General features: G+C 40.5%; 3 protein-coding genes across 4 annotated transcripts; 1 reads left to right on the top strand and 2 right to left on the bottom strand.

Moving 5' to 3' along the window:
- The first annotated feature begins 235 nt into the window (after positions 1-235).
- On the top strand, positions 236-5,741 carry orc3 (origin recognition complex, subunit 3). Its single transcript, XM_049739386.1, has 20 exons — positions 236-393; positions 479-536; positions 623-720; positions 1,040-1,178; positions 1,347-1,451; positions 1,600-1,763; positions 1,841-1,971; positions 2,198-2,357; positions 2,457-2,570; positions 2,691-2,824; positions 3,203-3,266; positions 3,347-3,463; positions 3,554-3,633; positions 4,221-4,354; positions 4,444-4,529; positions 4,612-4,709; positions 4,777-4,918; positions 5,089-5,205; positions 5,353-5,432; positions 5,540-5,741. The coding sequence occupies exons 1-20, from the start codon at positions 370-372 to the stop codon at positions 5,643-5,645; spliced, it is 2,151 nt and encodes a 716-aa protein (XP_049595343.1). The 5' UTR covers positions 236-369; the 3' UTR covers positions 5,646-5,741.
- Positions 5,742-5,859: 118 nt separating this feature from the next.
- On the bottom strand, positions 5,860-7,934 carry LOC125980382 (akirin-2). Of its 2 annotated transcripts, XM_049739393.1 has the most exons (6): positions 7,767-7,931; positions 7,290-7,470; positions 7,056-7,190; positions 6,782-6,931; positions 6,497-6,565; positions 5,860-6,404 (listed from the first exon to the last, which is right to left on the bottom strand). In XM_049739393.1, the coding sequence occupies exons 2-6, from the start codon at positions 7,459-7,461 to the stop codon at positions 6,394-6,396; spliced, it is 537 nt and encodes a 178-aa protein (XP_049595350.1). In that variant the 5' UTR covers positions 7,462-7,470; positions 7,767-7,931; the 3' UTR covers positions 5,860-6,393. The 2 variants fall into 2 exon arrangements, with proteins under 2 accessions (XP_049595350.1, XP_049595348.1); XM_049739391.1 differs by having other exon boundaries at positions 7,056-7,470; positions 7,767-7,934.
- A 2,413-nt stretch (positions 7,935-10,347) lies between these two features.
- On the bottom strand, positions 10,348-11,712 carry LOC125980380 (cannabinoid receptor type 1B-like). The gene has a single exon (XM_049739388.1). It carries the CDS (start codon positions 11,710-11,712, stop codon positions 10,348-10,350), a length of 1,365 nt encoding a protein of 454 aa, XP_049595345.1.
- Between the last annotated feature and the right edge of the window lie 10,816 nt (positions 11,713-22,528).

The following is a 22,528-nucleotide window of genomic DNA, read 5'->3' as shown; positions in this document are numbered from 1 at the left end:
AAACAAAATAAGTCTCATTAAATGTTCGGAATGGACACGTTTGCAGACTTCGCATAGTAACTGGAAGTAACTGCGCGAAGGTATGTTCAAAATCGCAAATGTGTAATGAAGTATTATTATTATTATTACTTATATTTTAGATGGGTGTTACTTAAAATTGTTGTTAACTCAATGCCTGATTTATTTTTTGCCACTTTAATTAATGATTAAGACGGGTATGAATAACGGGTTCTTGTTTTATTTTGTAGGAGGAGCCTTTAACACAACTTTTTCCGGTAACGTCACGCTGGCGGGAAGTAGCAGACGTGTGGCACTTTCACTACGGTAGTTCATTGATAAAACAACTTGCTCAAAAACACAAATACTAATATGTCCACGTCGTCAGTATCAACGGTAATATTTCGTGTTTACCTAAACGTTCGTATTTTAATTTGTTTTTGTCTGCGTAGTTTCTGACACGAATTCCACTTGTTTCTAGGGTTGTTTTGTTTTCAAGCCAAGCACGAAGAAGAAGAAAACCAAATCCCTCGGTTTAGGTAAAATAAGATTTCTCTTTGCACTTTTGAGATTTAGTACTAAGCCTAACAATTGTATCTCTTGAAATTGTGTTTCCCCACTACAGACGAGTATTTCTCTCTTGGCTGCGAAGGCGCTGACACCAATAATGTACGATTCGGACTTTTTCATGCTCTATGGAACAAGATTCAAACGGAAACGGAGGTATAGTATTTAAAAAGTGGTACCCTTAAGAATTTGACATGATATCATGGGCTTGTCTAGAGCTGACATTTGTTCTTTTCCATTGCATGTTTAAAAATGAGAAATGTAGGCTCCCTAGTTCCATTAGCCTGAATGATATTAAGTGCATGAGAAAACCCATCCACACACGAGAACATGCACAAACAGGATGGCCAGAACTGAGAAGGTCATATGAGTCATAAAATGACGTTCATTCAATATCGGAGTTGTGCATTAGGAGCACTCATAAGAGCAGAAGCTTTGTATAAAATGTGTAATACATGTTTGTGTTTACTGTCAGCTTTTGCAGGATGAACTCAACAAGCAAGTCCTGGACAGCTTGCTGGACTTCATCAGCAAGTCCTCTTCTACTCGTCAACGCAGCAACTGGGCATCTCAAATGAGGGCCAGCGAGATTCCCACGGCAGCGCTCATGCTTGGTATGATCATGGCAATGAATGCCACGCACCTTCACTCGCATACCTCTCCTTGCCTGTCTACATTTATGTGAGGTCATTCTCTGTGTGATGTCTAACACAAATTACTGTATATACAACAAAGTGTAAATTGAATTTCTACTTTATGTGATCTCCTCATGTTGTCACTAGGAGTGAACATGCCAGACCATGACATGACATTCCAGAGCTTGTCTGAGCTCCTCCAGCAGTCCGTCACTCCTCATGTGGCATCTGTCCAGGCCAAAGAATGTGCAAGTAAGTGGAGAAAGTTAAAAAATAAAATACAAATACAGAGAAAATACCACAGTTATGAAAAGCTGGTTGGTTTTATTTGGAAACAAGGTTCTTGGACTTTTTTTTTTTTTTATTTCTAAAGTGTCTAAATAATATGCTCCTGTTTCAGCTTTGAAGCACTTAATGAAGAGGGTCTTGGAGAGGTTGATGGATACAGTGGTGGCTGAAGAGGATGACGAAGAAGAGGAGGAAGAGGAGAGGAGGATTCCTGTCCACAAGGGCTGGCATTGTTCCCTGAGTATGCTCTGTGAATGGTACAACACACAAACAAAGGTAAGATCTCAGTGCATTGTGATTTTTTTTTCCTGTGCTGTCTTCAAGAAATAACCTCATCAATATATTATTTCCAGCACAAATCCAGCACTCCTGGAAAAAAGCGGAGTTCTCCAAGTAAAGACCAGCATCCCCCCATTGTGATTATTTTTAAAGATTTAGAGGCCTTCAACCCAAAAGTTCTTCAGGACTTCATTCTCATCTGCAGGTAACATGGAGCTCTCTTGTAGAGTTGCCACAGTACAGGTTTGAAAGACTCATATGTTGCAAAGGTGTATTGTCACTATTTGAAGGTTTTAGTTCAGCTTTTGATTTTGAAACCTGTACAAAAGATTTTTTTTCAGCCTCTGCCCTTTCTCCCTTTTCAACAATTTTTAATAGCTTAGTAAATCACAAGTCATTTTCTGCAGCGGAAAATTTTGTCTGTGTCGCAGTCGATACATCGAGCGTCTTCCCCTCATCTTCATCTTCGGCATCGCCACATCTCCGAGCACCATCCAGCACATGTTGCCCCACTCAGTGTCGTCGCTGCTATGTATCGAGCTCTTCCAGTCGCTGTCATGCACTCAACACTTGACCACCGTCATTGACAAGGTGCACATTTTCACTTTGCTCAAAGATGACTTCAGAATTTACATTTGATTCTAATTTTGACAAAATTGTGTATTGGTTTTGCTGCATTTTATTTTGTAGTTAATCCTCACATCCAAGTTCCCTTTTAAGATGACTGGCAAAGTCATGCAAGTGCTGATCGGCCTCTTCCTCTTCCATGACTTCTCTGTGCGAAATTTCATCAAGGGTGTGCAGGTACCAAATGACAACCTTGCTGATAAGAAAATCACACTAGACTGGCATTAACATTGTTTTGCGGGATCTCTGCGTAAAAACAGCCACCAACTAACGTGAGTGATCTACTTTGTACTCAAGCTGGCCCTGCTGGAGCACTTCCACTCGCAGCCTCTCAGCGTGCTGTGCTGCAAGAAGAAGCAAGCACTTAGGAACGTAACACAGCTCAGCCACGAGGACCTGGAGAAGATTAGGCAGCTGCCTTCATTCACCAGGTACATGGCTCACTGGTCAAAGTTTAAAACTCCATGTAGACAAAAGTATTGGGGCACGTGGTTGTTCAACCATACAAATAATGTTCTTCTGGGAAGCTGTTTCACAAAATGTTTAGATCTCTTCAGGGGCTATCAAGGTGTCTAGACTAATTCCTGGAGTGTTTATTTTATATTGGAACCTTTCTCAAATGATGGAAATAATCCATTCCAGGGTCCAACTCTTGAGGTCTCGTACATGAGTGCAGCAATTCTTTTCTCCCTGTTTTTTTTTCTTCTTCAAATTCCAATTTGTACTACTTTAGATTATCTGTAACTCTTTACGTGGGGTGTTACTGTAGCACCAATGGACTATATGCTCATCATATGTTTCTTCTTCAGCTATGTTAACAAGCAGGAATCTCAAGAGCAAGTTCAACTGTTAAAAGATGATGCTCACTTAAAGGTACACTGTTCTTTTAGTTTCAATACAACATGACACATTGCTGACATCAACACTCGAGTGAGACATTTAATTTTTTTTAGAAAATTTGCCGCAAGCTGATAAAGGACCTTCATAAATACCACAAGAACTATTATCCCACACTGAGGTGTCTTCACGCTTTGACCTCATCGCTGCCTCGCTACCCCCTTGGAAAACAGGCAAGAAGTCCTTTTATCCCAACAAAGCATCCTTTTCTTTCCCCCCTAAACTGTCATTGATGCGCCTGTGTAACACTGGATTACCCGCAGATCCGGGAACTCCATTTAATTTGCCTGGAGAAGTGTGTTTGGGAGACGGAGGATTACCAGTCAGCTATGAAGCTGCTTAAGTAAGCCTGGATAATTAATCTTGCTTGTCTTGGTCTATTTAAATGGCTAAAATGTAAGCACTGGCTGTATTGTAATTGAGAATATACACTCACTGACCGCAACATGAGGTACACACACGTGGACATTACCAATTTCATCTGTGTACACGAAAAGCAAAAATATGTCATAAAAAGTTTTGCGGGGAAAAAAAAAGTAGCTTCCAGAAGGTCACAATTTTATTGGGAGTGTCAAAATTCCCTCACTCTCTAGAAACCTGCCTTGTATTTGTAAAACAATATCAGTAAACACCAATATGCTTAATGAATTTAATGCTCATGCAAATTACATTTTAAAAAGAAGACCACAATGATAATACCTATGATTACAACTAAAACTGAAACGTTACTTAGAGATGTAAATCCAGGATGTCCTCAATTTACGACAGGGATGTCTCACGAATTTTAACTCTAACTGAATGACCTCCTCATTAGATTACGTTTAAATCATGGCCATAAATTGTTGATATTGCGCCCCCAGGTGGCCAACCGCATGATTTCTTATTTATTTAAACAGACTTTTTGTGAGCCTCCTATGGTTTCTCCTCCAGAATGATGGCCAAGGACGAGCTGATCGCTTTGCTCCAAAGATGCACAGAAACACTGCAGCCCAGCAACTCAAAGATGATGAAGAGCGCCCTTGTCGAGTTGGAAGACATGCTCAGCAAATTTAGGCAGTTGGATGGTGAGTTGTAACACGCCCGCTTTGTGGAAGTCCTTTTAGGATGATTTCTACCTCAATAGTAAGGACCCCTTCCTTTCTTCTACATGCAGAAGCCAGTGAGGTGGTCCAATATGACAACGAGAGCGCTCCTGTGAAGAGCCTTCAGAAAAAGACGGACCTGTACCAGCTGCAGCAGGTCAGCAACTCGCCACTATGGCAAGCTAGGTACAAAATTTTGTTGTTCTAGCCTGAAGCTATATTTCACCTGCTCTCAACAGGCTCTTCTGGAGATGAACAAGTCTAGAAGGTCCAAGAGAGAGAGTCCCTACGGGATCCTGCGAAGTCAAGTCCTTGAGTTTATCGACAACCTCGTAAAGTGAGACAAATCTTGATCGTCTTGATTGTCAGCTTCCCGTTTGTCAATGCTTCTTTTTTTTGCTTAGGAATCACCTGCCCCCTCCAGAGTCTCAGACGCTGAATGAAGTGTGCTACTACAGTTCCTCGTCCAATGTGAGACGCCACCTCAACGCCACACCTCGCACATCGATTCAAGCTGCACTCAGCAGCCCTTACTACTATCTTCTGGTACGTCAGTCACATTTAAGCTCTTTAAGTCATATTTAATTTGTTTTTGATGATATTGGGGTGGGGGGGGGGGGAACAGCTGAAGTCTTATTTGATTTGTTGGTCATCTCATGTGACTTTTATGATGATGGACCGATCATGAATGCCTTCTTTCAAAATAATTGTTTCAGAATGAGAGCCTAAAAACAGACGATGGGAGCGTCTCCAATGCGGCGCCTGACATCTGCATCGTGTACAAGCTGCACCTGGAGTGCGGCCGCCTCATAAACCTCTATGACTGGCTGCAAGTGAGTTGACTTGTCTTTATGCCTCATCACCTTTGAACTTTGCCCTGATAACCTCATCGTTTATGGTGTTTTTCTCTGGATCGATGTTATTGATTCAAGGATTTGACAGTAGATAAGCTGACGATGCGATGGTGTTTATGTTTTTAGGCATACTCAACTGTGGTGTCTGCAGCGGAGGGGCACGATCCAGAGTCAGACAACTTTGGAAAAGTGGATGACCTCAAACAGTATCTTTTTCTAACAGGTAAAATGTAATGTTCTTAGATTAACAAAATAACGTTTCAAAGTAATCTTTGTACGGGATACTGGAAAGACTTCCTTAACAGTTCTCCAGCGCTCGGTTCATCAGGGCAGTTTCGGAGCTGGAATTTTTGGGCTTCATCAAGTCCACCAAGCAGAAGACGGACCACGTGGCCAGACTGACTTGGGGTGGTTGTTGAGCCATTGGTCCAAAAACAAAAGAAATTCATTTGGAATCTAATCAAATGATTTGTAGTTGTCTCATCAATTAAAGTTTTTTAGTGCCTGACATTTTAGATTATGTGCTAACCTCTTAAAATATTGAAGGAATAACTCCACAGTTGCAAAATATACCAAAACTATTATATTTGAGCTTATTGTGCTTTTTGTAGGGAAACAATAAAGTCCATATGCTTTAAAATTAAAAGTCCTTTATTGTTTTCAGATTAAGTATAATGGATTCAAAGTTATACAAGTAAAACAAAGGGAAATAAATAAAACACTTGGTCAGGGAAGGGAAGAAAATAATCTATTTTGCCTAGTTAATTATAAAAATGAATAAATGGAGGGGCGACTTTAAGCTTCCTTTTGACAGCATACCCAGTGCTGTTCCAACATATTTACATGTAACAAACCAAAGAGTGAACAAGCTGGTAAAAGCTGGAAATTGTCACAAAAAGTGTGAGAATTGTCAGCGCACACACAGCTGTGACCAACCACACAGGTGAGAAGGTTAAGGGGAGGGGGTTGCGCTTACATCGGGAAGCACCGGGTTGTTTACAACCATTTGCCCAACCACAGAAATATGGCACAGTAAGAAAGTTTGATTTAAACTAAACCGAATCTCGTAACAACAATGAGTGTTTTTTTTTGTGTGTGTGAATTTGTTTTTCCTTGCTGGAGTTGTCACACGATCCGTATGCAACGAAAGACGGACGCCATGTGAGCTCAGGAAACATCTGGAGAAGAAAGGCAGATGAACTCAAAAGTCAGAAAGCAGATGTGTGACTGCAGGACAGAAATGTGGGAACGACGCGTGGCGCACACTTACAGCTTGCAGGTTGTTCCCCGAATCGCATGAGCTGGTCGTGCGTGAACTTCACAAAGGTGTCGTATTGTTCTGCAGAGGCAAAACGATTCAAATGTTTTAAAGACTGTTTTGAATTACTGATGGAATTTGTCTACAAGTGTGACTCTTTGTACACAACAAAGCACAACATAGTGACAAAGTAATTGCTTGTGAAGGCTGAGATAAAAGAAGAAAAAAAATATTACAATACAGAGTAATAAATCGCGCTCATGTCTGATTATGAACATTTATTTTTTCCATACAGACCTGCCAGTTTGGACGTCATGGTCTCCTCATACTCCTCCCGCACCTTTTCTTCCCTTTCTTTCAGAAGACGTTCACAGATCATCCCAACTTGTCTGAGGGTAAATAGAGGTTGCTCCTTCCTAGACGGGGAAGCGCCTCCAGAAGACGTCACTGCAAAAACCAAACAAGCATCTTCACAGTGTGTCGATCGCCAGTGTATAAAAAGCAGCAACTAGAGAAGCTTAACAATCTGCAGTTTAGGCATTGTTTTAGTCAAACGACTGTGGGAACCAACCTGACATTGCGGACTGGGATGGAGGAGGAGATTCTGGAGAGCAGCAGCACTCTGATGGCTGGTAGCCCCCAGCCTCTAGATGCTTCCTCTTTTGTATGCGTTTGTACTCCTGCTTGATGCTGTGGAGGATTTGTTCTGGGGGAGGAAGGACATTTAGCACAAAATATTCGTCTTGACGAGCCTGAACAACAGGTTGCAAAGGCCCGTGGTCCTCAACTTTGCTAGGAAGATTACCTGCGCTCAGTCTGGATGACGACTCCCCGAATGGCGAGGGCTGCAAGCTTAGATACTTCCTGGGGGAGGACGACGATTGAGACACGGGAATGCATCTTCGTCTTTTAGGGGAAGCTGGATTCATGAGTGGATCGAAATCCATGGTCCTCTTCAAGGTAGCTCCGCACGCCATTGCTTTAAACTAATAAAAAATAAGGAAGAGGTGTCAAAATAAGCCCCAAACGAAGAGTTGACATCCTCAGACGTTTACAGTCGTAATGTTATGGATTTGTCATCGCAGGTTGATATTGTCATCGTGAAATTATTGCTTGAAACATTGCGCCGCTTATCAAGCACATGACAATCATGTTGCGCAGCTGAGCCTTTAAACTGGTGCTAACGCGCTAACATTAGCTCCTGGGGATAGCTACTAATAATAAAAAACAAAGCAAACGGTGGCGTTAGCTGCCCGGATTTAGATTAAATGTCACATCTTACCTTTTAAAAGAGCGTGTCTTGTACAGTAGTTGAAGTGTCTTTCAAAAGTTGGTTGTTGGAAAAAAGTTGAGGGAGCTCGCAGCCCAGCACCGGGCTGACTGCCGTTAAAGATAGCGGAGCTAGCTTTAGCAAGACGCGGCTCGGCTGCTCGCTTGTTTTCGTTACGAGGATATCGGCTTCCCCCTGGATAGTGACGTCACCGTGACCTCACTGCAAGGCATGCTGGGGCTTATAGTAAAGACAGCTCAAAGGCGAATGACAGACGCCCTGATGAGAGTTGACGTGAACAGTTCGTGTGTTTCTCGATGGTTTTACTTATAGCCTAAATGGCTTTAAAGTCCCCTGCTAGACGGACCACGTTGATAGGAAAATAAAAATAAACCGTGTTTGTTTCCACAAGAGGTCAGTATCGCACTACTAAAATGCATTCATTAAAAATGCTGTGATGTCATGTAACAATTGAATTCATGAATAAAATAACGGGTTTAGTCATATTTCCCACTGAGTGTCATTTTGAAAATTAATTTTACTGCATTTATATATGAATTATTGGCTGTTCTATTCAAAAGATAGTTATTTTGTCCGAAGAAACAAAATTGTTCCAACTCAATAGTTTGCAAACTTTTAATGCCACTGGCCTTTACCATTATATGTCCCAAATGAAGTTTCAAGATTTGCATAATGTTTTTTAAATGGCTAAATCATTTTTTGAGTTTACGCTTCAAATTCCGCAGGATATTGAGCTTCTAATCGCTATTTCCACCTGTGGCCGGAAAAATACAATTGCACACCTTTCTTTGCTTGCACTTGGTTTTCCCATCTTTTGGCCTTCCTCGAAGAAATGGTGGGTGCTAATCTGTTATTTATAAAACGTGTGTCATAAATAGTTGAATTAAAAACCTATTTTAAATATGTTTTGATTGCAAAATCCTCCACAATGCATCTTTGACTTACTTGTGCATATTGTCATTTCACAGGGCACTGAATTGATTGCAGAGCAGTCTTTGTTGGTATGAAAACCCCAACTATTTATTCTCGTTAGAGGCATGCCAAGCTCTCGCAACCACTTTGCATTCACACAACAGCAGAGAGACAGCATAAAAGGTATTTCAGAGGTATGTATGAATTTGTGAGTGTCAGAATAACTGCATGCCTTTACCAAAGCTTATTATGAATGCATAAAAACAATAGTGGAAGTGATCATTAGTAGCATGTAAATTGTGCAACTCACATGGTTGTGATATTGAAGCTGTGCATATCTTTATTTGTTATGCCGGTGTATTTCAATATTAAATATTTCACCACCATTTGCTCTGTCATTGGGTTCTATCTGTGGCAGAATTGAGTAATTGTGAATTTCATACATTCTAAAGGATGGGTGGTCTTGAATTATTTGTAAATTTGATCCACTACTTGTTTGATGGCATTTCAAGGTTTTATTATGAACATATCACATATTATTGTGACAATTTTATGATCAGAAAAATAAGCATTTACTAAAGACAGAATGGCACTATGGATGCTTGACATGAATATGGCAGTGTCAATTTGTCACACAATGTTTTACAAGCACACTGAACATTCCTGTAATAGCTGCAAATATTTTCTACTATCAAAAAAAGCCAAACATTTTTCACATTTTTTGCTTAGCAAAACACACACGATACAGGAATTCTACAGTAAACAACTGAGAAGAGGTGAAATGCCAAACATCACAACATCTTACATAACCACCCACGGCTGCTTTCAAGATGCTACTTTCCAATAAAGAGGTTTAGTAGTATACTTTTCCACTGAATATTATGAAAGTATTACCACCACACCACTTTTGCTATTGCTATGCTATGTTGTGGTGGGTGAACCTATGGCCCATAAAACATTACAGCACTGATAATGCATGCCACCCAGTTCTAAAAACATTTAGGATACCAATGCTGATAATATTGAATGCATAAATAAATAAATAAATAAATAAATAAATAAATAAATAAATAAATAAATAATGTGCTTTTGCCTGAAGTAAGCTGGCATAGTGTCCAAACTCCCCTTGACCCTGAACAGAATAAGCGTTATAGAAAATGCATGGAAGGATAAATAAAACATTTTTTCATCAATTTAGTATGACTTTTGGAGGACTTCATAAAAAACTTAATGGCTTTCTGACAAGAAAATGCTTTCCCCACGCCTGTGATATGCAGTAGTAGCGATAAAGATGGCCTAAAATGTTTACGATTGAAACGTGTACAACAAAGCACATTTCATGATTTATATGGAACACCCGCACAACCTCAAGAAATCCAGTACAATTAATTGACCAATTTTCAGAACAAGTGCTAAATTATTGCAACCAATTCTACAAGACTCTTTCAGAAGCTTTCAAGGTTGGATTGAGGAATGGAAAATTTGCCCCCATGTTTTTTTTTTTTTAGATACTGCAGGTGTACCTAGGGAGGCAGCTGCAGAGTTCATCTTCAAATGTCTGAATCACAAGGTCCTCCTTTGGCACGCTCCACAGTCAAAATGAAGTGCACGAGGAAGTTCAGCCTATTTACAATATTTACAAGACACAGTCAGAAGACATTCACACTGAATCTGCACCAGAAGTTGGATCCGTCGCACCAGAAATAAAAACTCTGGCCACTTTGACTCGGCTGTCAGCACCACTGCCTCCTCCGCTATCTTTGGCCCTGACACTCCTGCTATTCCAGTCGCTCTCCCCGCTGTTATCCATAGGCGTGCTTCGCCGACACAGGTGGCAGATGTTGGCGAAAGCCCTTCGCAGGTCCTTGCTCCTCATGGCGTAGATGACTGGGTTGACGGTGGAGTTAAGCAGGCACAGCATGCTGCAGAAGGCGAACACGGTCTTGATGAAGTCGTCTACTTTTCCCAGGAGATCGTAAACCATGATGGCGAGTAGCGGCCCCCAGCAGATTATGAGGGCCACCAAGATGAGCACGAGGGTCTTGGCCAGGCGGAGGTCCATGCGGGCCTGCTCGGGTCTCACTGTCTGAACCCTGGTGCCCTCGGCTGTGTAGACGATGATGCTTCTCTGGGAGGTGCGGCTCAGCATGCGCACAGCGTGGTGGTGCGATTTCCACAAGATGAAGATGTAGGCGTAGATGATGAAGAGCAGCAGGATGCTCGTCATCCCGATCCAGAACATCAAGTACCTCTGATCGATGAGGGGGAAAATGTCAGAGCAGACTGAGTTGAGGCGCTTGCAGTTCCAGCCCAGCAGGGGCAGCAGTGAGAACACTATGGACACGCTCCACATGAGGCTGAAGGCCACCACCGCTTTGGTTTTGGTCACGATGCGCTTGTACGCCACGGGCCTGTGGATGGAGATGTAGCGGTCGATGGCGGTGAGGAAGAGGCTCCCCACGGAGGCGGTGAAGGAGGCGATGACGCCGGCCAACTTGAAGAGAAATACTTCGGGGCTGTCCTTCCTGTGGAGGACGTGAAAGTCCAGGAAGCTGTAGACAAAAATGATGCTCCCGATAAGATCCGCCACGGCCAGGCTTCCTATGAAGTGGTAGGATGGTCGGGATCGTAGAGTTTGCGAGTGCAATATGACGCACAGCACCACCAGGTTCTCTAACACTGTGAACGTACCTAATGTGAGGGCCAAAATGGCAATGGCCAGTTGCTGGCCAGGAGTCAGGATCATAAAGCACTCCATGTTGTCCTCAAAGTTCTCCCCGCACTGCACCGCCATTCCATCAGTCTCATTCGTCAGAAGAGATTCTGACATGTTGATGGGGAAAATTGGCGCGATGGTGCTGTAAATGACCTTGTTTGTGTTACTAATGGACGCAGAGTGCATTTTTTCCAAGCGGAATCCATACTTGGAGGAAGTGTCTTCATAGATGGCGTCGTTTGAGCCCAGGTACGGCACCATTGTCGTCAGCGCACTCATGGTGGCACCCGACAACCGGGGCAGCTTCATGACTGATAGGTGGCGCTAGAGAGGCTCAGTGGACTGGTGTGCAGAAAGTCTAAAAAGGCAATATGGACAATATGGTTGTTTATTTTAAAGTTAAATACAACTGAACTATACTTAGCAAATGTACTGCACACAATAAAATATATATATAACATAAACAGCACATTGAGGTTTTTTTTAAGTATCACACCGAGAGTCAAAGCATTTCAGCATCAAGTTTTATTGGTGTAAGACCCAATACGGTGACTATATGAATGTAAAACAAGGCCACAATTATTTCAAAACTTAATAAAATTAAAAACAAAAATATATTTAAAAAAATAACCATTGACAGCCTAAATCTTACTTTTTTTTCTTTTTTGCAGAACTGGTTAAACTTCATGGTAGTGTTCATTGTGAGTGGCATTGTCTGAGAGGGATTCTAGACTTCTATCAAGAGTGTTTTCATCACTTTTTCCTCAGGGGTTTAGGCAAAAACCGTGAAATTTGGTGCTCTTTCCAATTAGTGTCAATGTGAGAGTGCAGCTATTGTTTGATTGGACAAAGGCTGAGATGTGCTCCTAATATAATACATTATTTTATTGACTCATGTGAAAGTGTCAAAATATTAAAAATAGCTCACTTTAATGCGGTGTGGTAATCATAAACATAATTCAATGGATACCTCTTAAATTGCCAAATGGCCTTAGTCCATCTTTTGTTTTGACGTCACTCGAGTGTGTCGCTGTAATGAAGAGCTTGTGACTGAGTCCTCGTGAATGCAAATGTGGCAGTCAAAGCAATGTGCTTAAGTGTTCAAAGATGCATGATGATGATGTCATTGTGTTTCCTTGGGGTGAATCGGTGCATCGGCAAGCTGACAGCCGAGCAGACAATAGTGAGAAAGTGAACAGTTGATGGCAAGGTTGCGCGGCCTCGGGGGAAATCACCGCATTAAGTATGTAGGACAGTCAAGGCTTGCTTATCAATTAAAGACAGGTCATTCAACATTTGGCTTTTTAATTCGATTAATCATTGGTTTAATGACGTGTCAAAATGTCCACACAGCCATTTGGATTTTGAAAAATTTCAATTAGTAGCAGTCATGTTTTACATAAAAACATTGCATAGTTGCTGTATTAACTTGTAATTGTGCATGGAACTTTACTTTTTATTTCTGCCCCGCTACACAATTTTTTTTTTTGTTAATAATATAATTAGATAAAAAAAAAAATCCCCTTGTGGGTTGAAGTTAACTTTAAAGACTTATTTTTCTTTCCTATATTACTATTATTCTGCAAAGGTAATCATGTTTTAAATTGCAGCAGCATTGATTACATTTTTATGTTTTGATGTTTAAGGACTTTTTAAAAGCCTAATTGCACAAGAGTACTTAACACTTCAATAGTCATCCATTTAAAACAATCAAAATGTAAACGTGAACAGAAACAACATGCACCCACATACCTTGACTTGGCTCTTGTCCATGACTCAACATTGATGTAAAGCATCTGACTTATACAAGCATCTTCATCTCATTTTGTTGCAGAAACTTCCAAAAAAATAAGTAAATAAAATAGATACTTCCCGTTTTATAATATTTTTTGTGTTAAAATCGCAAAATAATGGCGATGAGGATGTCGGTAGGAATAAAAGCAAGCAGCCGGTGGGGTTGTGTGGGTGTGTGCGAGTGTGGGTGTCTTTTTTCATGTTTTTTTTTTTTTTTTTTTTTTTGCATGCGTGCGCCTGGTCACGTGGTTTCACGCGCACGCGAGGTGAATGCGCGCGCATATCCCCACTCGGCTCACGACCTAAACCACCTCGTTATTAATAAATGAAGAGGGAGGCTTCTGCACGCACACATACACTAACAATTAATGCTATTAATAAAAAATGATGGTAGACTATTTACGTTTTATTGTGAATTATCTGTAAGTATTTAGTGTATGTAACTCCTTCCATAAAAAAATCTGGCCTTTTTTGCATTGCACCATCATTCATAAATATTTTTTTATTTTTCAACTCATACATGACAGATGAGATGGATTTGTAATAGCTAGAAATATTATGCAGTGTGATGTGCGATGGTATAACCTTTAAGGTGGGATAATGATGATCTGATACATGTGCAATTTGTTTTTTGGAATTTGTACTGCTTAATTAGGATCATAATCATCGACCCTAACCTTCATCGACAAGCCAATATGTCAACATTTATTTGATTGTCCATACATACAATATCATGATAGCTCTTGGAAGAAAAGGTTAGTGAATGCTGTTAACATAAAGAGCTACTTTTCCTTTTCTGTCGTTTGCAGCTGGGCAATTATTTCCACCATTTTCTCCCAGCAGAGTACAGCTCAAATTACACGGTTCTCGTTGCAGAAAGTACATGCTATTTGGCCACATAACAATATGGCTTAACAATTAATGCCCTCATACGTGCACCTACAGAATTGCCCGCCACTTGCGGCACTGTGTTACATAAAATAATTAATAATAGTCAGAGTGAAGCATTGTGTTAATTCAGACTATGTGTAGACAAATCAGGATGCTGCAAATCAACATAATCACAGCGACCAGACAGCCATCATAGTAATTAGCATTGTTATTTAAGTCAGGGGAAAAATATTTCCAACACAATGCTGTCTGGGAAATGACAAAAGACTTAAATTGTGATGCTCTTACATTGACTACCATGAGATTTTTTTGTTTTAGTTTCCCTCTGCCCATGAATGCTCCAAGCAGCTTAGCGCAATTGATTTTGCAGACTTGCCTTTGCAACTGCAGGCTAACACATCTGATTTGATATTGATCCCTTGTTTGAGTGCTTTCATACATTGTCAGATTTTTAGGACATGGAAACAAATAAAAAAAACAACATAGATTTTTGCTGTTATTTCAATATTTCCCCAAGCTATGCTACAACTACAATATCATTCTTGCAGATGGGTGATTATGAAATAATTGCTGGAAATACAGAGTTTCCACTCTCAGTGTTACAAGAAGGCACTCTAAGGTAGGTTGTCTCTGATGTGTGCGTGACGAGGGGATGGATTGAGAGAAGGAGTGTGAGGAGGAAAAAGATGCTGTCACGCTGACCTGCTGCCTCCCCACTTACAAAGAAAGTTGCATTTAAAAGCTGAAATTTGGCCTTCACCAAAATCATTATTAGGCACATTGAGTGCAGTAAAAAAAAATAATAATTTAGAGAAAAAAAGAATAACATTTTTGTCCATTTTTATAAATCTTATCTTATGAGGCAAGTTATCATTCTGCATATTTTATGAATGCATCTTATTTTGTACTGTATTTACAATACTGAAATGCATTTTAAATAAATCCAACCATCTATCTGCAAGCAGTATGGTGGATTTTGTCACATGGCAGAGTGGCCAGTGGGAACGAAGAATCCCCTTCATGCACTATTTAGTCACATTAAGATCTAGTAACTAGATTCTAGTTTATCTACACGGGTGATCGCAAAGACTTAACATGCGGTTCAGTCGATGCTCTCTCGCGGAAACACTATGCAAATGAGCTCTGCAGGCATCCCCTCACGTATTTAGCACCAGGAGTCCCGCCCTCAAGTTCCACATAACAATCCCCGTGTTTGCCTGTAAGGAAAACCTGAACTTTCAACTCATGTGATGATGATGAAAGTCAGCACAAGTGGGGACGTGGGCTTGCACACCCCGATGGCCTCGACCGGTCGCCGTTCCAGAGTCACAGTGTAATTCATTTGGCCTGGACGCAGGTGTAGAGCTTCCCAGACTGACAAGAAACCCAAATGGGTCTGACTCCAGTCACGCAACCGTGGCTTTACCTGGAAATACTCTTTTCTTTTCATCAGCTAGACAACAATGTGAAATGGATTCAACTCCCCAGACTTTCTTCAAACCATTGTTTAGCAATGTGTGCAACTTTGTGATTGAACAAACATTGACTCATAAGAAATGATTGTGTTAAATTATTTACGTCATATTAAATGTCTCAGGGAGCCAAATTGTGGCAGGATTTTTTTTTAACCAGCTTCACAGCGAAAGTAGATAATTGGCCCAGCCACTATTTGTGGATTTAATCATGCTTAGAAAGAAAATTTAAGTATTCTCCTTTTGTTTTCCTTTTGAAAACACATCCATCATTGTCAACTTGATTTGTTTTCAATTGCTTTGCTCAAATTGTGTTAATATGACCCAGCAATGTCTTTAAAATTGCTTTGGGATTGTGGTTCTTGGTGTTTGCCTGGTAATTGCTAAAGAGGAAGAGTAGTATTGACAAAGCTTTTTGAGCAACAGCGGTAAGCTTACAACTCAGGAGAGACAAGAAATGTTTTGTTGCTGCAGATGCGAACTGTTGTTTATGTTGTTTATACTGCTGGCCCACTCTGATGTCCAAAACATGACCACTGATTTACGTGTGCAACCTAAATTCCAAATATTCTTCCATGAAATAACTATTCTAAATTTATTGCCAACAATTTATTCTTTTTGTAACATTTCTCTTGGCTGAACCGCTTCATAGCCTGTTTTGACGTCTGCTCAATTTATCATTTTTCCTCCACTCGCACATTTTAAAAAATGTTGAAAATCTGGGATTATTCCCTCGGCTACATAACAAGAACAAAAGTTGGAAGGAGAGAAGTTAATTGAGCCAGACTCATTACACAGTTGAGACACAGCTGGGTACAACATGAGGGCAAACAAAGCGGCACAATATTTGAGGGCTGAGAAATTAGTTTTTGGATGCTAGTCATTTCCCGGAAGCACATTCCAATATTCTGTACGCAAGAATAACAAACACAATATACATCCTCAAACATAAACCACCTTATTTTCCATATACAACATTCAAAATGATGTCTGTATATGGAAATCACACTCAGATTTCATTGTAATACTTGTCAGGTAGGACTCAAACGTGGCGCTCCAAAAAGCAATCACAGCCATCTGTGCTGGAAACTACATCGATGGCTGCATCTCTATAGGCCGCGGGCTGCCAGCCATCGAGAGAAAATTGGCAAAGTGTGTGGATTCCTTTACCCCCTCCTCGTTTCATCACATCCACACACTTCTTATCACTTCTCAGCTTGGGGCATGACTGACGACAGGCCGTCTCGTACGTGCCCTAAACTTCAATCGGTAGATATTATCCCTTGTGGCCTCAGCCCCGTATTACAGCTCATCACTACACAACGCGAGGGAACGACTTCTTATCTTCACTCCTCACATTCCAGCCTGACACTATTATGAATATTTTTCTGCTTTATTCATTGAGAACGCACAGTATGCGTCCGTGTGTGCCTGTCTGGAAACTCTGCAGACAAGACATTCTATCAACTTCTTTTTTTTAATGAATGGGCTTTGAAACGTAGCTCAAGCCATAAAATGTAAATTTGAATAATTGTTTTGTTGTTGTACTCCAAATCATATTGCGTATTCCTGTGTCATGCAGACGTCATCGCTGTGCAACACGGCGTGTTTGCAGGTTAGACATCAGCTCATTAGTGTGCCTCAGCTTTGTCTTTGCACAGGTTCAAACCACCCCCCCTCCCGCTGTCAGATTGTCATCAGGTCAAAGGGCCATGACCAGCAGAGTTAGAAGTGCATTGTTAAGTCCTGATTGATTAATGGCATGTCACGCTGCAACACCTGTTCTCTTGAAAATCACAATGCAGTATGTATTTGTTCTCAGATTATTCTCGACTCTCTGACTCCCCGAAGCGTTGCGGTAGGAATCTCGCTTTGATTCAATGCGAGCAAGGAGCATGAATGTGGAAGTGAGGCTGTTTCTGCTACTTTTGTGATGTTTATGAGCTTTGGGAGTCTGGGTTTAGATTTTTGGATATCGTCATTAAAATGCAGTGGAGCCTTCCAAGTCAGACACGATCTGTTCTCTGGTGCTAGTTGACCTCTTTGAACCGATCCAAAGACCACAAATGAACGTGTTTGGCAGAGAACTGCTAGCCACTTGTGCTTTAAATGAACACGTCTCAATTTGTCCCCCAACATAGCAACCCATTAAAAGACAATAAGCACCACAACCGCCTTCATTCCAACCGAGTGGCTCTTGTAATCGTTCCCATCAGTCGTAGCTGGGAAGGAATACTGAACATGTTCGTCATTATTCATTCGGGAGGAGCTGTGAATTTGTGGCAATCACATTAGCAGATAAACAGTGAGGCCCAAGGGAGACACCCACGAGTTCCTGCTCCCAATTAACACCCCTGGCTTTCTTCCTGTCAGTGTGGAAGACCCAGCGACACTGATTCATCCTCGTGTCAATTTTTTTTTTATTATCATTAGGAAACACAGTCAACATGCAATTCAATTTGCATTGACGTTTTAATGAGTGTTATTGTTTACAAGATTCACTCCATGTTTTATCTGATGGTAATGACATTTGATTGAGGTGATTTTCTTGCGAGAATTAATCACTGTCATTTGTACACGATTGGTAAGGAATCACTGATAATGTTTGTTGTGGGTGATGTTGGTCCTTACGTGCGAATGAAAAATTATTCAAAAGGTTTCTCAGTGGATTTGTACACTGCAAACTACAAGCACATTTCCAAGAGTGCATTTTCTCTCTGAGGTAAACGTCAACTCTGCTTACCACACTTGGCTCTCCTCCTCCTTCTCACGCTCGCATGATAAGGTTGATGTTATTGGAGCAGACAGCATCCTTGCCACGGCTGTCAAACAAAGGAAGGGTTCATCTCCTGTAAGGCTGCTCTGCTACTCGAGGTTTTCTTATTTTAGAGACAATTGCTGCTTTCCAACAATGTGAGCTTGAGCTGCATGGTGATTGTCCTTAACCAAATCTACAAGTCCAGACAATGCCACTCTTGCTCTTTCACTCCATTGTAATGACTTTAACCACACAGGGCATCATGATTTTGTTTTGCAAATTACTAAGTCATCCAAGACCGAAAGAAACAATGCTGAATGGGGACGGGTGGAGCTTTTCCGAATCTGTTGCAGCCATATCAAATCATTTCATTCAGTTTAGACTGAAATGCTTTAATAGAAAAATATTCATGCAGTACGACACCCCCCTCCCAAACTTCATCCCCTGAAGATGTAGAACGAGGTGTTAATATATTCTAGCTCGAAAAACACAAGCATGCACTGATGTGATGCCAAAGACAGCAATGGCACACATGCACATGAATACACGTTCATATACCTCGGGGTGCAAATGGAAATGCATTTTTGTAGGGTGCCCCTTCCAAGCATGAGATGCTGACAGGAGGCTCAAACTGACACAGTGTCAGCTTCCTTCAGCAAGGCAGAACCATCATGTTTAAAATCACTCAACACCTTGTCAACTTTCTGTCTTTAGGAACAAACTGGAGGGTAACTGTTTCTTGAAAAAAAAATATATATATATATGTAAAATTAAAAAATATATATAAATAAATTATATTAAATTCATTAATAAAATATATAAATATATTATTATATTATATTATATTATATTATATTATATTATATTATATTATATTATATGTGTGTGTGTGTGTGTGTGTGTATATGAGTATCTTTGTCAATCCCTGACAAATGATTCATCTGTAATCAAGCTCATTTTCCCACTGGGCAAACCTTCTGCTAAAACAATGGGGTGACTCATGGTTTTCCCCCCACCCCACCTCACCCCATCCCCTCACTCCCATTCCCTTTCCGTGTCATTTAATTAATGCACAATAGAGAGTGACGGACATAGTCAGTGGTGCGTAAAACCTCGCTGACGGACAGGTCACGTCAAGCGGCCGACTCACTGAGTGCTGTTCAACATGTCCCCCCCCTTGTGAATGACAGCCGCTCCCAATTAACCCCCTGCACACACACAAACTGTGCAAGTGCACTTGCTCACTCCCACGCACCGGGTTGTGTCTTTATTAATTCCATTGACCTCGTTCCAGATCAGCAACTCATTTGCATGTTCCATTTGCAGCACGACGTATATATGCATGCATACAGATCCACGTTCTCTGCCATTTCACAGAGGAGGTCTGGGTCCCTCTAGCGTGCTTCCAGAGTGACGGCCAGTGGGCCGGATCGATCCTGGCTTGCATGCCATGCATTCTCATCATGTCCAATCACGTGTGCGACCTCCCTCTGACCTTTTTAAAACAATGGCGGCGCATTGCTTCCTACATCAGCATGGAAACAATAGCAGTTGTCCTGTTAGGTGGACATCAGTCATTAATAACTATCGTGGTGAATTTGGTTTTTGGATTGTTTCCAAATTATGTTTCATTAAGGATGAAATTGGGAGATAAATTGTTTAATATTTCATAGGTACAGTGCTTATAATGAGAAAGCTTACGCAGTACACCAGCAGATGGGGCCACATGCTTCAGAGAACCAGACAACGTTTTATTTACTGAGGGATGGGCAACTTAAATGATAAATGAATAAAAATAAAAATAAATAAATAAATATAAACAAATGTAAATAAATATAAATAAATAAATACGTGGATGATAATCATGATTTTCAAAATTATAAACCAATTAAAGTTGTAATGATATTTTATACTAGAACTTCCAAAGGTAGTGTGTTATAGGGCCACCATTTCTCAATGCCTTCTATCGTTACCAAAAATCAAAGTGGGAATATGTTTGCGTCCAAGAATACATTTGGATTCTTTGCTTGTATAATGTTTTACCCCTGCAGGAAATCATGTAAATTGATTTAATCCATTACAAGGTTCAACTGTAGCCATATATGACAGTTTTTCCATTTTAGCATTCGTAGCTTTAATTTCTTCAAACGTGTTAAACAAAACACATCTGTGCATGCACCACCAGCTAGATCGGAATTGTCAGTTATCACCTCGGCCAAGGTCTGCCTCTGCTTGTTTTCTACTTTTGTGCTTTTGGAAGGAGCCACCAATTTCCACAATACTTAATAAATGAGTCTGTCAAGGGAAGAATACAATCATTCCCCGAGGCCAAGTTGTTTGGGAAAGCTGAACAAAACCCTTGGCACGTTCCCAAATGTTGTAGTGGGAGTTTCTTCTGCTCAATTTCAAAAACTTTTCTCGTTTCACCACTTGTCCAGAATCCTTAGCCCACTAAGGCAGTGTTTTTGAAGATGCACGCCACGTGTTTCACACGGCATACATATTCAGACAACATGCAGACATCCATAGACGGTCACAAGAACGATCTGCGGCTTTGAGTTAGGACATTTAGGCTCATCCTAAAAATATGCTCTGGATCAGTTCCTGCGCTTCTTGAACATTTTTATTTGTCTGGCTGTGACATTCAACTACTTTCACAAGTCCAGAAAAATAAAACAGAGTCGACTAGAGTGGTCTGCATTCACTATATTAATATGTTCAAAGAGAAGTCCTTCCATCACCGTCCAAGAATGTTCCTCAATTGTTGCCATGGAGACCTCGACTGTCATCTCATGATTGAACTTTAAAGAAGAAGCTAACCTCCCAATAGAGCCAATTCTTCCACACTCCTGCTGTGTTTCACATTCTCCACACGTACAATTCAAACAGAAATATTTGAGGGAAGAGACCGCATGCAGCTGTAGTAAATCCCTCAGGGTACACCGAAAATAAACAGACTCTAATGTTAGGGTTACGCGTTCATGTGCTGTACTAATGCAGTGGTTTCATTTTTTTGCTCCTGTAGTCGCTTCTTGAATGATAAGATTGTCATTGTGATATCATGAAGAATTCGCCTTTAACGGATCGATTATTATTTCAGGTGAAAAAAAATATTGTTTAAATGAACAAAATATTACAATTGTAAATAATATATTTAAATACACACCTGTACGTAATGTGGATCAATATATAAAATAAAATGTTTGTTTTTTTGTCTAAAATTATACATATATAATAGCAGATAATACCATGGAAAGTATTTTACTTTCAAGAATAATATAAAAATATATTTTTTTCAATGTTATTCTGATGTCATGTTAGATTTCTTTAGGCCAGTGGTTCTTATAATTACCTTTAATATTGTAAGCCACTCTAACATTATTTACTTTCAACAACACTTTTCTAAAATATCGTGTAATTTCTTTTCAATATATTTTTTAAATATTTATTATTTTTAATATAGAAACAGTCAATTTATTACATAAATTGCACATTAAAGTTCAGTAAAAATCTAAATGTTTGAAAGTTGACTACAACTAAAATGTACTTTATTGAATTAAAATAAGAATTTAAGGCACTTTACGCACAGCTGGAACATTTAATTCAGCAATACTTTTGTGCACCACTAGAGGGAGCCTACATATTGTACGCATACCACACTTTAAAGAATAACTCCTTCATATCCAAGTAGTGGAGCTGAAACAACATGGCCTCAGCTGCTTGGAGCCATGTAGTGCACTCCACTTTGCCTCAACTGCTTCAAGACACGATTAATCCACTTCCACACTGTGGACAGACATGAGTGAATGCACACATTTGTCGTCCGACCTCAGACTTTGGCAACGTTCGGGTACCATGCAATCCGTCCCTTCTTCTACATTGGCACAGATACGTTTAATCACACCAAGGAGTACGCCAAAGCAGCAGGTGGTATAATAATTCTTGCTTTAGCCATGTTGTTTGCCTGTTTACTTAATGTCCATTTGATGGCATCCCTTCCTCCACGTCAGCTCTGCCTTTGCCAAGCCAGATGTACACCCTGAAGGTGGCCAAGGCTCTGGCCATGACAGCTGTAGATGTGCAGCCCGCATCTGCTGAGCCCAAGTGTGAGAGGACTTTGCAAAAAAACTGGCGAGACCTCTAAACATAACAGCTCACTACAAAATATTTGAAGCAGTTTTATGCAAAGGAAGAAAAATCAAGCCAGTGG

The sequence above is a fragment of the Syngnathus scovelli genome, chromosome 14, assembly GCF_024217435.2.
Source record: "Syngnathus scovelli strain Florida chromosome 14, RoL_Ssco_1.2, whole genome shotgun sequence".
NCBI classification, from domain to species: Eukaryota; Metazoa; Chordata; class Actinopteri; order Syngnathiformes; family Syngnathidae; genus Syngnathus; species Syngnathus scovelli.
The sequence above is the reverse complement of the archived record's forward strand: the minus strand, read 5'-3'. Positions and strand labels throughout refer to the sequence as shown.

Coding starts and splice junctions, on each gene's coding strand:
- orc3 (XM_049739386.1), top strand. CDS start 370: ATGTCCACGTCGTCAGTATCAACG. Junction 2,571..2,690: donor ATTTCATCAAGGGTGTGCAG/GTACCAAATGAC, acceptor TTTGTACTCAAG/CTGGCCCTGCTGGAGCACTT. Junction 4,919..5,088: donor GCCCTTACTACTATCTTCTG/GTACGTCAGTCA, acceptor TAATTGTTTCAG/AATGAGAGCCTAAAAACAGA.
- LOC125980382 (XM_049739391.1), bottom strand. CDS start 7,461: ATGGCGTGCGGAGCTACCTTGAAGAGGACCATGGATTTCGATCCACTC. Junction 6,932..7,055: donor ATCCCAGTCCGCAATGTCAG/GTTGGTTCCCAC, acceptor TGGTTTTTGCAG/TGACGTCTTCTGGAGGCGCT. Junction 6,566..6,781: donor CATGACGTCCAAACTGGCAG/GTCTGTATGGAA, acceptor TTGCCTCTGCAG/AACAATACGACACCTTTGTG.
- LOC125980380 (XM_049739388.1), bottom strand. CDS start 11,712: ATGAAGCTGCCCCGGTTGTCGGGTGCCACCATGAGTGCGCTGACGACA.